Source organism: Lissotriton vulgaris, chromosome 1_1, assembly GCF_964263255.1.
Source record: "Lissotriton vulgaris chromosome 1_1, aLisVul1.2, whole genome shotgun sequence".
In the NCBI taxonomy this organism is placed as follows: Eukaryota; Metazoa; Chordata; class Amphibia; order Caudata; family Salamandridae; genus Lissotriton; species Lissotriton vulgaris.
The window spans coordinates 837354185-837370539 of record NC_141685.1 but is presented as its reverse complement, the minus strand read 5'-3'; the positions used below and the strand labels follow the sequence as shown (position 1 = coordinate 837370539).

Here is a 16355-nt window from a genome sequence, read left to right as displayed (position 1 = left end):
TGCCAGGGGGACGGGGCTACCGGTAAAGGCATTAAAAGGCCCTGCGGGGATTGCCTCAAACTCTTGCCCTTAACACACGGCTCACAAGTGGCGATGTACTGCCTCACCTGAGCGTCCATGCCTGGCCAGAGGAAGGTTCTTTTGATTAACTCCAATGTCTTCTTGGCTCCTCTATGACCTGCTAATGGGTGGTCATGAAAATGCTGAATGACTTCATTTTGCAACTCCTCACCGGGAACGAACATCTTTTCTTGCCAAAAGGGTCTTTCATTTCTCACACTGCGATCTGGACCTTCTGATTCCCAATTAGAAAATTCAGCCTTAGCAAACTATTCCTTAATTCGAGTTTCCAATTCATCTTCGACTGCAATGGCTACAATCTTTTCCTCTGGAATGATAAACCCTTCTACTTTGGTTTTGGCTTCTTCTCCAATACTCAAACGTGAAAGAGCATCCGCTTTTTCATTGGAGGATCCGGGCTTGTAAGTGAGAACGAAATCATAATCTGCAAAAAAGAGCGACCAGCGCAGTTGCCTGGGAGTTAGCGTGCGAGCTGACTTGAGAAACTGTAAATTTCGATGATCGGTGAAGACGGTGACCACATGTTTCGCTCCCAACAAATAGTGTCTCCACACCTTGAATGCCTCCTTGACTGCCAAAAGCTCTTTATCTGCGATGGAGTAGTTAATCTCTGCAGGAGTGAGTTTTCGAGAATGGTATGCCACCGGGTGAAGTTGGCCGGTGTCCTTCTGGCGCTGAGACAGGATCCCTCCTATGGCCAAATTGGATGCATCAGCTTCGATGAAGAAGGGTTCACTCAAATTAGGATGTTGTAGCACTGGAGCTGTCACAAATGCTTCCTTTAGCTGCTGAAAAGCCTCCTCCGATTCACGCTCCCAGACGAATCGTACATTTTTCTTTAGTAGACGGGTAATTGGGCTCACCTTCTCCGAGAAATTCAGAATGAAACGCCTATAAAAATTGGCGAAGCCCAGAAAACTTTGAATCTCCTTCACCGACCTTGGCGCAGGCCATGACTTGATTGCCTGCAACTTAGAGTCATCCATGGATACTCCTTCCGGGGACAAAACAAAACCCAAGAATTCCACTCTGGAGGAATGAAAGACACATTTCTCAAGTTTGACAAACAGATGGTTCTCCAGCAGACGTTTCAAGATGGCTCGTACATGATGAACGTGTTCCTCTAAACTGTTGGAATAAATAAGGATGTCATCGATGTAAACCACCGCAAAGCGGTCCAGGCACTCTCGAAGCACGTCATTCACAAAATGCTGGAAAGCAGCGGGGGCGTTACAAAGCCCAAAGGGCATCACTTGGTATTCATACAAACCAAACCTGGTTCGAAAGGCAGTTTTCCACTCCTCTCCTTCGGCCATGCGCACCAAATGATATGCCCCTCGTAAATCCAATTTAGTGTACACACAAGCATTCTTGACCTGATCTAGAAGTTCCGAAATGAGGGGCAGTGGATAACGGTTCTTCTTGGTGGCCAAGTTCAAGGCCCGATAATCAATGCAAGTTCTCAAGGTCCCATCCTTCTTTGGAATGAAGAAGAGGGGCGAGGACACTGGAGACTGAGAGGGGCGGATGAACCCATTGGCTAAGTTTTGTTCTATATAATCCTTCAAATGGAGGTTCTTTGGTTCTGACAGAGCGTAGATTCTGCTGCAGGGTAAGGAAACCCCAGGCTCCAATTCAATCCGACAGTCATATTCTCGATGAGGTGGCAATTTTTTAGCTTCTTTCTCATTGAATACCTCCTTTAGATCCTGATATTCTTCTAGAATCTCTGGAGCCTCCAACGCACACACCATTTGAACCTGATTGGCCAAATTTTGCGACAACGTGGAGCTTGTGTTCCCTGGCGTGGACTGGAAACAATGCTCTAGACAAAAGTCCGAATTCATTTCAACTGAACGTCGCGACCAATCTATCCGAGGATTATGCTCGGTGAGCCAGGGCAACCCCAGTATTAGTTGGAACTGAGGGGCATCGATGAGATTGAATCGAATGAAACTTCGATGCTCACCTGGTCCCACCACGGTCATCAGTTCGGTATCAAAAGCGATTGGTCCCGAAGACAACTGGGTGCCATCCACTGCTCGCACTGGTTCTGGTCTTGACTTCTTTTCGAATTGTATTCCTATAGATTTGGCAAACTGGATGTTGCAGAAGTTCCCTGTAGCCCCCGAATCAACCATCACGGAAACTTCCTCCATCTGAGTTTTTCCAAACTCAATTTTACACAGCAAATTCAGATGCGGGGCTGAGGATTGCAGAGTATTAGCTAAAAGTTGTGGCTTGGGAGTTGGCTCTTCACTCGCTCCCACCAGTGCAACTCCGTCTACTGGTGGAGCCGATCTTTTACCCACGTGTTGGACTTTGATCTCTTCGGACATTCCTTGACAAAATGGCCTGACTGACCACAATACATACACAATCGACCTTGACGTCTCTTTTCTCTTTCCTCTTGAGTAAGAGGGCCTCGAATCGTTCCCACTTGCATAGGCTCTTCCTGACTTTGGCCTTCATGGTTCTTAGCTACCTCCGGCCGGGACCGATCAAATCGTGGCGGGAGAGTACGGACATCCTTTCGACGTTCACTTCGCCTTTCCGCAAGCCGCTGATCAATCTGCAGTACTAGATCTATGAGTTCCGATACATCTGTGGGCCTTTTGGGAATCTGGGCCAGACCATCCTTCAACTCATCTTTTAGGCCTCGGTAGAAAATGGCCGCCCGCTTAGCCTCGGGCCAACTCGTTTCAACAATCAATTTATTAAATTGTGCCAAATAAGCCACCAAATCTCGATTCCCTTGCTTCAATTCTAATAGTTCATTGTCGGTGGTCTGTGAGACATTTCTTCGGTCAAAGATTCGCAAGAACTCAGCCTTGAATTCTTCAAATTTATACAACACTGGATCGTTGCTTGCCACCAGAGGCAAAGACCACGCTGCAGCATCTCCGCTCAGGTAGGACAGCACAAACGCCACTATAGACAGATCCTCCTTAAACAAAATGGGCTTACAAAGGAAGTGTAATGAACACTGAGTCAGGAAAATTTGAGCCTTGTGGGGATCTCCTTGAAATCTCTCGGGTGGGGCCAATGGAATGGTAGGGGACATTGCGTGCACCACCTGTGTGGTAAACTCCGTAGAGGAGGAGGAAGAGGGCGCGGGACCAAAGGCAGATGACTTAATACTCCCAAAGTTGGGGCGCGGGCTCTCTGCCAACTCATCTAATCTCTGACGCAAATAACTAGCCTCCTGATTAGATTTCCTAACTTCCTCCCTAGTCTCGCTCAACTGTTTCTGTAGTCCCTCTAACACTGAAGCCAAGGCTTTGACATCCAATCCTTCGGCCATCTCGCCCAGACGGAAGATAATTGAGGCACTTCAATCTGTCAGAAGCAGTACCTGAATGATCCGGATTTCCGTAGGAGCGAGCGGCCCAGTCTTCTACGATGCTAATTTCCAGATTCCCAAACACCCCTGCACCCGGATTGCTCCAAGCCTAGGAATGGAAGGGAAAGGGGAAGTGGATAACAAACAACAAAGAGAGTCTTCCACACTGGCGTCTTCGTAACTACCTCTGGGATGAGTAGCTGGGGAACACCTGCAACAGGGAACAGAACATTACTAACGTTCTAACCACTTCGAGGGAAAACACACTCTCACTCCCTCAACTCTCTTCACTCATACCTGGTTAATGTGTGGAATTAGCTGCTCTCTTTCTGAGTCCAAATAAGTTCATATGAAGGTTGAAGACTCTTGTTGCTTGTGTAGTGTGGCGGGAAGTGGTGATAAGAAGAATAGAGGTGGTAGACAACAGTATAACCATATGCATATAATATATACTCTCATTTACTTGTTGAACCACAGAAGCTGACAGAAACTCTCAAAGTCTTTTTCTGAAACTCTGAATGTGCCGTAAACTGTTACAGTTCTTAATAGGAAACAGGCTTCTCTTCTGACTGGAAAACTCTGACACAGACGAAAAAAAACCAACTGGCCCAGGGCAAGGATAGCTCCACCACAGTCTAAGAGAACAGAATGTTCTTACCGCAAATAGGAGGATATGCGGGAAGGTACTTGCCCACTGGAATGGAACTCTGACTGCGAACGCTGACAAGGACGAGTCCGCCCAGCCGAACACTGGCATGCGACAAATTGACTTTCGTTCCGGAATGCAGGAATCCAACGGGAATAGGAACGTAACACGCTCCCTGAGTTCCGAAATAAAGTCTCTGTAGATACTGACTGGGAAAGGGGCAAAACTAGGAAAAATACGCTGTGAATTGACCGGAGCCAAAATCAGGGCGTCGAACTGCTGGAATAGGACAGTTGAAGTGCGCCACATAGAACGTGCGGGATTAGGAAATGGCGGACTGCTGGAAAAGACTAGAACGCTAACCTTATCAAATGGTGGCACAATCCGGAGGCGTACTAAGCCTCAATCTGACAGTGGTCATGGGCTAATTTCTGAAGGGAACCCCAGAGTGGAAACGGTTGCCAAACAAGAAATCTTCTCCTAGCTTCAGGGACAGACAGAGGTCTCTTAATGGGGGCCGGCATGGTCCTGACAACATCGTTCTAAATTTACAATCCTCACTAAACGCAATTCAGCCTCGTTTAATCTGCCTTGGGAGTAGTGTACTCTTTATTGATCTGATGAGTTGGTTGAGGGGGAACGACATTAGATGCTGGGGATAAAATGTTTGTCCTGGAATGTCAATGGCCTGCGTGTAAGGGGGAGGAGGCATAGAATATTACAGTATTTGAGGGACTCCCCAGCGCAGGTCATTGTCATCCAGGAAACACATCTTCTTCAGCAAGAAGTGAAGGATATGTTGAGGAATGTTAGATGGGTTGATAGTTTTATCTGTACTAACCACAATGCTAATATTTGGGGCATCCTCATCATCTTTAAGAGGCAAGTCAGAGCGCAGATTATAGATCATGAAGAAGATTTCAGCGGTAGGTGGCTATATGTTAAAGTAAGTTTAGAGGGCAGACCGTATAACTTGGTGGGTTATTATGGCCCTAATCAGGACGACCCCTCATACCTGCATAAAATCCAGAGCCACCTTTTAACAACTCACGATCCAATAATTTGGATGGGAGATTTTAATTTAGTACTTAATCCTAAATTGGACAAATCCCCCAACTCAAGGGCACTAACTTATGAGAAATCCAGGCAAACGCTTAGGGTGATCATGTCAACGCTTGGATTAGCAGACCCGTGGAGGGAGAGAGCGGGTAACGCACTTGGTATATCTTATCATAACTTCAAATATAACCATAAGTCTAGAATCGATTATGCCCTATTTAGCTATTCATTAAGAGATCTCCTGGAGGAACTAGTTTACTTCCCCTTGCATCTATCAGATCGTTCGGCCATCTTTTTTTCCTTAAAATCAGGTCAGCAAATCCCTCACACCTCTTGGTCATTTGACCATACTATTCTTTTAGAGGAAGAGGAAACTGACCTCCTTATTCAAGAAACTACGTTTTTTATGGACATTAACATAAACTCAGCTCAGTTGGACATCGTGTGGGAGGCTTATAAAGCAAATTTACGAGGTCACATCACCAACAGGGCCTCTCATCGAGGGAAAGTGTACAGGGCAAAGATCGCCAACATAGAACAGGAAATTGCTCTCTTTGACCAACGTATCGGTTCCGGATCTGGGACTAATGAAGAGCAGAAACAACGGAAGGAATTAAAGGGGAAGCTAGAAAGTATCCTCCAAGAGAGGGTCGCAAAGAGATGGGCAGCAAGCAAACTTTCAAACTTTGAATACGGAGAATCCTCGGGCAAGGTCCTCGCCTGGAAAATCAAATCTGACCAGGCCAAAAAACACATCAAACTTATTAGTGTAGAGGGGGAGACTAATGAAAGAACTTCCACCAGAGACATCGGGGAAGCTTTTCTTGATTTTTTTCAACAAATATATAAGGAGGAGATCTCGGACGACCCGGTGACTAGGCTCAGATGGTTAGAGAAGATAATTCTCCCCACTCTCACCCCGGAACAAAGTGACCGGCTTGACAGACCAATCTCGGAGATAGAGGTAAGCGAAGCTATCAAAAAGGTGAAGCGGGGTAAGGCGGCTGGCCCCGACGGTCTCCCCGGTGAGTTACTTTGGGTTTTGGCACCCGAAATTGTTTCAGTACTTACTAGACTCTTTAATGATATCTTAGTAAAGGGAGCCACCCCACCTAAATCATGGGGGGAGGCAACAATCGTCCTGATCCCAAAACCCGGGAAAGATCCGGCCAAATGTGGCTCTTATAGGCCAATTTCACTTTTGAATAGCGATTATAAGCTCTTTGCGGCGGTGTTGGCGACTCGGCTGGGACGCAAAGTTAGCTCAATTATCCACACTGACCAGAAGGGCTTCATTCGAGGTAGACAGCTCTCAGACCTCACCTATGATTTAATCGGGGCAGTGGACATTGCCTCAACTTTCTCCCTTCCTTTGGCCATTATGACCCTCGACGCAACAAAAGCGTTCGATAGAGTAAACTGGTCATATTTAGCTGAAGTCATGAGGAAATTCGCAATTGGGCCTAATTTTTGTAGGGCTATAGGTCTTTTGTATGCTAATCCCAGTGCGAGTATTTTGGTGAACGGTACATGTACTCAGCCCTTTCAGATTAGTAGGGGAACGAGACAGGGTTGCCCCCTGTCCCCCCTACTTTTTAATATCTATATTGAACCACTTGCACAATCTTTTAGGGATGATCCAAGAATCTCATCATTTGAATATGGAGGTTGGGCAAAAAGGGTAGGGCTCTACGCCGACGATATAGTAATTTACACTAGTGACCCAGCAACTGCCTTTCCCATAGTGGTCGAAATGGCCAAAGAATTTGGACATATATCGGGCTATGATATTAACGCTGAGAAGACTGAGCTCATGACGTGGAACATTGCTAATCCAAGCGTTGTGGTGACACCCTCAATTCGTTACCTCAGAGTTAAAATCACGCAAGATATAGACACCTTGGCTAAGGCTAACCTAGATCTGGTCTTCCAAGAATGTAGGGCCCTATTGAAATCCTGGGCGGGTCTTCGACTGTCAATTTTTGGGAAAGTCAATATAGTGAAAATGTCTATTCTCCCGAAACTTACTTTTATTTTTAATTCCATCCCTTTGGCTTTTGATTCTAAGCAACTTCATAAATGTCAGCAGGAAATTAATTCCTTCATTTGGGGCAATAAGGCTACAAGGTTGGCCTGGAAGAAATTAAGGAGGAGGAGGGAAAAAGGAGGGCTTGCTCTGCCAGACTTGCAGTACTATGCGTGGGCATTCCAGCTTTCCCACACAAGAATGCTCTTGAAGTCACCAGATAATTCTTCAAATGGGAGATTGTTTATGGCAATGCTGGTGGGGGCAAACCTTCCGTTAGACGGGTTTCTATTTAGGTTTGGGGACCGAAAGTTTTTTAAAAAGGTGAGGCTTAAGACTCTTTTAACAATATTGAAGTCCTGGGTGCAAATTAAACTTAGAGTGGGGCTGGCATATTTCTCCAACTATGCTCAGATATGGGACTCTCCTGGGCTCTCATTGTGTTTGCAAGACTCCCTGGCAGCCCACCTAATTGAAGCTGGGCTCTCAAGATGGGGTGAACTGGTATCTGGAGGCGTCTTGATAGAGTGGGAGGAGCTTAAGGAGAAAGTAGGGCCAACCTTGTCAAGATTTAAGTACATCCAAATCAGCAGTTGGGCCAGAGAACTAACTAGGAAAAATTCTAATATTGGGAGACTCAGCCCCCTAGAACAGCACTTAGTCGAAAAACAGACAGGAGGTAAGGAGGTTGCTTTTTGGTATTGATCCATCTTGGAGGAGATAGATGGAGACTTCAACCTCCCAATGGAGCTATGGGGAAGTGAAATCGTGTTATTGGACGAGGATTTGTGGATAAAATCCTTTTCTCTTTTGTATAGAATTGTCAAACCCGCCTGGCTGAGACGAAACCATTTGTTCACTTTACACCGGGCATACCTCTCCCCTTTACGTCTATCTAAATATCAGGAAGGGAAATGCTGTAACAAATGTCAACTTCCAGCAGCCTCAGATACCCACATGTTTTGGGAATGCCCCCACATAATTGCTTATTGGAAAGAGGTTAAAGTCACCCTGGATTCAATTCTCAAGACCAACATTCCTCTTACGCTATCATTAGTCATTTTTGGCTTTGATCAGAACATCATCGGGGTTGCGCGGTCTTTCTTATTCTATGCTATCCTTCTGGCAAGACGGCTGATACGTATACACTGGGTAGATACCACCCCCCCGCACACTCCGCCTGGCTAACGTCTCTCAATGAAACATCCAAGATAGATATGGCTAGATCCTGTAGTACCCAGTGCCTCACCTTTTGGAAACTCTTGATAGATTGGAAGTGAATCTTTTTTTTCGGCTCGTTGGGGTTTCCCCCCCCCCCCCCCCCCCCCCAAAGGTCCGATGATTATGCCCATCTACTCCATGGCTCAGTCTAGTGGAGTGTCAACGAGGTGCACCATATCTCCCGCCAATCCGTAATAAGTTCTGCCTAATTTGCGAAGCGGCTCAATTATCAGGGCCTTGCTCCCGAAGGGTGTGAGGTGGTTGGTGTGTTTTCTTTGCATCTATGGAACGAGTGTCGGGCAGATGAGGATTAAAGAAAAAAAGAAAAAAAAAGTTGTTTGTCTACATGTGATATCTTGTTGATACACGGGAGTGTGATATTTTGAATACCACTCCTAACTGAGTAGATTTTTTCCTCTAGAATCAAGCCCCTTGTAGCACTCTTTTGACCTTAACGATACAGCGCCCAAGCCTACAAGGGTATATTGGGTTTCCCCTGTTTTTATAAACGATACCAACTGCGCCTTCTTTGGGGAATTTGTCGCTTCTTCCCGGAGCAGGACCTTAAAACCCTAGTCCAATCGCTGGTCCTCTCCAGACTGGACTACTGCAATTCTCTTCTCACTGGCCTCCCCAAATCCCACCTGTCCCTCCTTAAATCTGTTCTCCATTCAGCAGCTCGCGTCATTTATGGGGCCAAAAGAAGCGACCACATCACACCCATGCTATCCTCCCTCCGCTGGCTTCCCATCGAGGCAAGATCTATCTACAAGACTGCCTGTATCACCCACAAAGCCTTGCACACCTCCTCTCCTTGCTACCTGGCGAATAAACTGAAACTCTCTGGAGGCTCTAGACCAATACGTAATGTGGAAAATGTACTGCTTGAACCTCCCATTTTCAAGAAGGAAAGATCGATGGCCCAATCTTTTTCTGGCAACGCGGTGAGAATCTGGAACTCACTTCCGCCTCAGCTCCGGACCACCACCTCCTCCCAGGCCTTCAAAACTGACCTCAAAGTTCTCCGCCTTCAAAGACACTTCCAAATGTAATTCACACCCTCTCTATTATCTGAAGGAAGACCCTCCACTATAGAGAATCCTTTTCTCCATTACTATGGAAGTGCCTTCCCAGTTTTTCTGCCATTTATTGCAGTATTATCCTTCTACCTGTCTTTGGTACTCGTTTGTAACATGCACACATCACTTTTCTCTTGTAACACACTGTTTGCTACCTCTTACATTTTGTTTGCTTTAGATACTTGCACAAGTGCCACCACTGGAAGACCCTCCACTATAGAGAATCCTTTTCTCCATTACTATGGAAGTGCCTTTCCAGTTTTTTCTGCCATTTATTGCAGTATTATCCTTCTACCTGTCTTTGGTACTCGTTTGTAACATGCACACATCACTTTTCTCTTGTAACACACTGTTTGCTACCTCTTACATTTTGTTTGCTTTAGATACTTGCACAAGTGCCACCACTGCCTATTTAACGTTTGTTCTTGTGTTTGAGTGTCTGACATATATTGCAGCACTATACCTCTACTTGTACTTTGTACGCTTTTGTAACCTGCACACATGTCACTTTTTCCTCCTGTAATGCACCGTTTGCTACCCCTTGTATTTTGTTTGCTCACAATTGTCATTTCTACCTCGTGTAACTTGCTTTTGTAATTTGTTCACTTGTAATGTTCTCCTCATGTATCAGTTCTGTTCCTATTGTGAAGCGCTCTGACACCTTCGGGTAAAGTCAGCGCTATATAAAAACCACATAAAATAAATAAATAAATAATAGATCACATAACAAGAACGGGGGGGGGGGGGAAGAGGCGTTGGGGGGAGGTAGAACAGGAAGTCTGTGCTGGCTAATGGAAAAAGGTGGGGGGAGGGATCTCAATATTCTCTACAGTTGTAGAGGTGTGTGTTTTGAGGTCGAAGCCTACCAAACAGTGCAGCTGTCGGGTTGCGAAAGACATCTTGTAGGCATTCTGAAGGCTTTCCTGGAAATCCCCCCTATTATTTACCATTGACTTTGTTTGCGGTTTGTGACTCACATTTCCTGACTTTCTATGTGCTTCCTTTATTTGTTTAAGGCTGTCCAGCATGTCTTTGTTGTGTTGCTCGCATGAGGCAAACCTTGTTCGCCATCACTCCTGGTATTCTTCTACGAGACCTCGCCTTATGTAAAAAGGCCTTTAAATTTTGTTCTTATCTTGTCACATTTTGGAAGAATTAAATGATTTCAAAATATATTTTTTTATAAATAATTTAAAAAAGCATATCATTTGTATGAAACTCTTTTGCTAGGATTCAAACACACAATAAGCTAACATTTCAAGGGCAAAAGACTTATTGATGCCCTGACGTGTTTTTGCAACAATGTTATCTATGTAAAAACACAGCAACCACCTCATATCGCCGGTACAAAGGTGAGAGTGCAAGATGTCTGAAGCAAGCAGCTGGTAGCAGCTAGTTGAGAGCTACAGTGCCGCGCACAAAAATAAAGTAATGCTTTGTTTACAGTGTGCTTCTAAAAGCAAATTACAAGGAAGGAATGATTTTAAAAATGAAAAAAAATGTATGGCATACAAATGCAACACTGCTGCTGAGATTCAGACACATAATGGCAAAAAGTATTGCCAGTGCAGGAGAATAACTAGCACACTATTAATTTGTATTTGCCTGAAGAAGGTTCGCAGCATTACTATCTATGGAACTGCTGTTTACTCTCCTGGTGACAAAAGAAAACGAGCTGAAGGAAGCAAGCAGCCTGTGAAATGCATGTCGTGAGCTGCTGGGATTTGCACCAAAAACAAATATATTGGCAAAAGCAAAACTAGCAACCAAAAATGAAATGAAAGGTGTCATTGGTTCAATATTGCCCTGGCACTGAAGTGTACTATTTTGTAATTGAGTATGCGCTTCTGGAGGGGAAAAATGCAGTCACTAAGTGTTGTGATTTGCGTGCTTTTAATGGAAGGTTGTAAAACTGTTTGTACTACGTGCAATCTCCATATCCAATGTACACTTTGAAAATGCTTTTTTGCTTTTAACGTAAATTTATGTCCAAATTTTCTGGCAGCCTATCTTATACTGTGTGTAATGCAAATTTAAAATAATGATTTACACATTCACAGTGATTCCTGTGACAGGCAAGCACCTCCGAGGACTAAAAATACACAAGTAACTGTTCCCTGCTGAACCAAACAGAATTCAGTTCTATGAGCTTCTGGTTGTACACACATACATCTGCAATGATCACATTAACCAGCTAAGGTTCCAAAACATAAAATAGAGTATTTCCCACTGATTTTTTTAAACGTAAATTAATTTTTCATTTAAAGTGTGTATTTTTTTATATGCAGTTACCTGACGGTAAAAGATCAAAAATAGTCATAGAATATGTTTTTGTTCTTTTTAGCTACTCCTTTGGTTCCACCTTCACTTTCTCTAACCACATCCCCATTGCACTCAGAATCACAGTATCCATACTTTTTTTTAATGCCCTTCGACCACTGAGCAAGCCACTGATCTCAGGATATGCTGTCCCGCAGTCCCTCACCTTCACTATGTACATTTGTTTTAGACATTGTATCAAATTAACCTGTGATCCATATTTACTTAACACAGTGTACTATTCATCTGACAGATTTGTAAAACAAACACTGTCCTCTGGTGCTGAAGGGGATTGAGAAAAAGAAAGAAATCTAGTCAGTTGCTTAATTGCCCAGTGTGTAACCAGGAAACCTGGGTTTAAATCCTGTCTCACCCTCATGACTAAATTGTGTGATATAAATCAAATCAAGTTATTTCATGGGTCTAGTTACTTGATAGTGACATTTGAGAGAACATTCAAGTAATTCAGTTCAAGGTGGATCCTTTGTAAAAACCTCACTAGCCCGTATTGTTCCTCCATCCATAAAAATAATATTGGCCATTACATAAGGGACACCTGACAATTTGTACACTTTGTTGACTCCTTGTTCAACTTGCCTAAACTCACAGAAAGTGAAAAGGCCACTTTACCTAATGTTTCCTAAACTGTTTGCCATGTGTATTTAAATGTTTAGAAACATAATCAAAATGTTACTTTTGCTTTCTCTCCAGGAAATATTGGCTCTATTTAGGTAGGAGTGATGCCCGTGACACCGTGCTCAAGGGCATCAATTTACCATTGAACAAGGACAAAATGTGCCATATGAAAGTAGCATACCTAAAGGAAGTGCTTAATTTGAGCCAGTGGTTTGCGGTGCTCAGTACTGGCACTTAATCATCTACACCGGCGCTTTTCATAAGCACCAGTTAAGAACACATTAAATTACAGGGAGATGAAGTGATTTGCTTAGAATCACAGGATGTTGAGCCAATGCCAAGACTCAAAGCTGGCTCTCCAGCTCCGAAGTCGGCAGCTCTTGCCATTATGCCACATCATCTCCCCACTTTCATGGTCAGTAGTTGGTTCTGTTTTAGGCTACACTAACAAGAGAAATGGGGTGGTGCAAGCTGCCGCCTGACGAGATCCCCAGCACTTATAATTTTTTTTTTTTTTTACAAATTAACTACTACCTACAGTCAATCTCATCACAGCACAGTGAATACGTAGTGCAATATAAAAAAATTGTAAACAAATGCATTAATAACCCATTCGGGTATGGCCTCTCCTCATTTTGTCCTGAATTTTTGTCCTGAATTATTGACCCTTTGTCATGACTTTTTTACAGCCCTGTCCTGAATTTGCCTTCACTGGTCAGCCCAATGGAAAGCTATCCTTCATGCAGCGCCAAGACTGATTACCAGCACGAAGAAATTCGACCGTATCACCACAGCACTAATTATTAACAAATGCAATCCCTTTAAGAATTTGACATCACCCTTCTTTCATATATTTAAAAAAAAATGACTGAAAATTCCTATTCCTGAAACTGCTGGCCATTATGTGAACTGATCTCTTGTGTCTCATCTGAAAAGTGGTCCCTACTATAAATACATGCAACTTACAGGTCATCTCAAACCCATCAAAGGACTGACTAGCTGTAAATTCACCATATCTTGATACTGCTCTCCATAAAGCGCTATAACATCCTCTTGGGTGAACCCTGCTATATACAAACATTTAACTACATAAAATAAATAGGGTAAAGAGAACAAAGTCTGGATAAAAAAAAGCAGACTCAAGTAGGGCAAGATGACGGGGGTGATATACGGTAAAATGGAGAAAATGCAACAAAAGGGAAAAAAAGATAATGACAAGTATGTAAGCAGGCAATAGTTATAGTGGGGGGCGAAATAAAAAAAATGAATGAGACCAATGGAAAACATCAGTGTGCACACAGGAAGCAGCTAAAACAGGAAAAAAACAAAGGGCGAAAAAGAATAAATTGGAAGAGAAACAGCGGTAAAGGGGGAGGAAGGGCTATGAACTATGACGAGTTAGAGAGACAGATTTTTAGAATAAGAAAAAGTCCCACTAAACAACCCCGTATTAGAGAGAAGGGGAGAGGACAAAGTAAAGAACTTAAAAGTGAGAATAGTAGAGAAGATAAACAAGAGCAATGTATGCATTTAAAGCGGAAAGCAGCAGAGGATGGAGCAAAGGTGAAGGGCGGAGCTACGAGTTCACAGAATGCAGGGCAGGGTCCTGTTGTGAAACAGAGAAGCTGAAAGCGCCGCGGAGCCCGGAAGTGAGGCGCAGAGAGGAGTCTGGAAATAATGGAGCTGCTGGCTGCTCTCAGGGGCCTGCTGGCCTCCTGCTTTCACGCCCCTTCTCTGTTCCTCTTCTTCATCACCTTCATCCTTTTAGTAGACTTCATGAAGCGCAGGAAAGGCGGGAGTTCCTACCCACCCGGCCCTTCGCCCTGGCCCTTCGTCGGGAACATGCTGCAGGTGGATTTTCGTAACCTACCAACGTCCTTCGATAAGGTAAACTGTGGGGAGGGGGAGGGGCTCTGGGAAGGGAGAGAGGCGAGAGGGCGGTGCCCAACCAGGCTTTAAAACTCGAGCAACACACAGGCTAAGACCGGGATAAACAAGCATTAGAAATGCAATCGGGCTCGGATTTATTTGAGTTTGAGCTAATGGCATTGTGCATGTGGTGTGTAGTGGAATTATGTGGGTTGGATTGTAATTGTAGCAATGGTGGCATGCTGTGCTTTAGATGAATATGTTTAAAAGTAAAGTGTACCATACTGCGATTGCTACAATAGTTAATTGTGGATGTGTTAACAATTGATGCGTGCACTGATGACTGGTGGTGTTTGGTGGAAGAGTGCACTGGCGGCGGGAGGTGTGTGTGCCTGGTGGAAGGGTGAACTGACGGCTGGTGGGTGGGTGTGTGCTTGGTAAAAGCGTGCACAGATGGCTGATGGTGTGTGTTTGGTGAAAGCGTGCACTGACGGTTGCTGGTGAGTGCGCCTTGTAAAAGAGTGCACTGACGGCTGCCTGGTGTTGTACGCCTGATGGTGTTTGTGCTTGGTGAAAGAGTGCATTGATGGCTGGTGGTGTTTGGCCCTGGTGAAAGCGTGCACTGAGGGCTGGTGTTGTGTTGTTGTGTGTGTGGTTGTGCTTGTAGTGGTGAGTCTGTGGGGGTGAGTCTGTGGGGGTGAGTGTGTGATAGTGAGTGTGTTGTGGTGAGTGGTGATGAGTGTGTGGTGGTGAGAGAGTGGTGTGTGTGTGGTATGTGTGTGTGGTATGTGTGTGTGGTGTGTGTGTGGTGTATGTGTGTGGTGTGTACATGGTGTGTGTGTGGTGTGTGTGTGTGTGTGGTATGTGTGTGTGGTGTGTGTGTATGGTGTGTGTGTGGTGTTATGTATGTGTGTGGTGGACTTACTTTGAGTGTTTCTTTCCTGCACACTCACACACTGCCCCTACACATTCACACACCGCTCACACTGCACACTCACACTGGTCACCCTGCATAGTCACACACTGTTCATCCTGCACACTCATCTTGCACACTCACACAATGTGCACCCTGCACACTTACACACTGTTCACCCTGCACACTCACACACTGTAAAAAGGAGCATGCTCATAAACTGCACCATGGCATAAGCACTCCTCATGTACAGTAATACAGAAGCAAACGCTATTATGCTTGATTAAATTGCCACCACAGGTGTAGCATGACACAGCACATACTTTGAAACACATAAAATATTTTAGAGCGCGCCTAGTCTGTGAGGTAGTACAGCGTTTTACATTAAAAAATGAGGTATTAGAAGCCGCAGATTGACACATGTCACAAAAGTACTTGGGGTAAACAGGTAAAGGAATATTATAGAGTGTTCTGGAGGTGAAACAAGGGCTGGGGAGGGTTCACTGGGGCTGGGGAGGGGGTAATATAGTTAACCACATCACAAATGAGAACACACATATCATATATTGAATAACACAAACATATATAACACCAAATGTCACAGATATATAATTATATGTACAATAACATTGAATGACACACATTTATCTTGATATGACTGGTCATGCTCTGTGGTAGTACATACATAATACATCATATGTACGTAGCATGACTTAAATATATATTTACTTGTACTCTGCCATAGGGTGACACAAATATATTATATATGCACCATGACACAGAATCAAAGAAATGTATCATAAATGCATTATGACTTGTACAATTATAAAAATATATAATTTGTACCATAAAATAGAATGACTTATATAATTAAAGGTAGCATGCTATACTAGGATACAAATATATGGTAGTGCACCGCGGCATAGAATGCCACGGCACGCCCTACACATACAAGGCAGGATGTACGGTGGTACAAAAAAATATTATACAAAGCGAGACCCACGTACCTATAGTATTAAAAGGAGGCCGTGGTATGGCGTGGAGAATATAAATAACGTCAGAAAACGACTTCGGAACTAGAAATACGGTACAATACCATACAAAAAACACGTGATGAAAACCATAAATCATAGCATATGACATACATATTTTACAAGTGTGCA

General features: G+C 44.1%; 1 protein-coding gene across 1 annotated transcript in view; it reads left to right on the top strand.

Annotated features, from left to right (window-relative positions):
* Positions 1-14066: 14066 nt before the first annotated feature.
* Positions 14067-16355, top strand: part of LOC147747984 (cytochrome P450 2D17-like) — a 227496-nt gene continuing 225207 nt past the window's right edge. Inside the window, exon 1 of the mRNA XM_086957545.1 lies at positions 14067-14297. Coding sequence (XP_086813671.1) covers positions 14088-14297 — 210 coding nt within the window. The 5' untranslated portion in view covers positions 14067-14087. The remainder of the gene's footprint in view (positions 14298-16355) is intronic.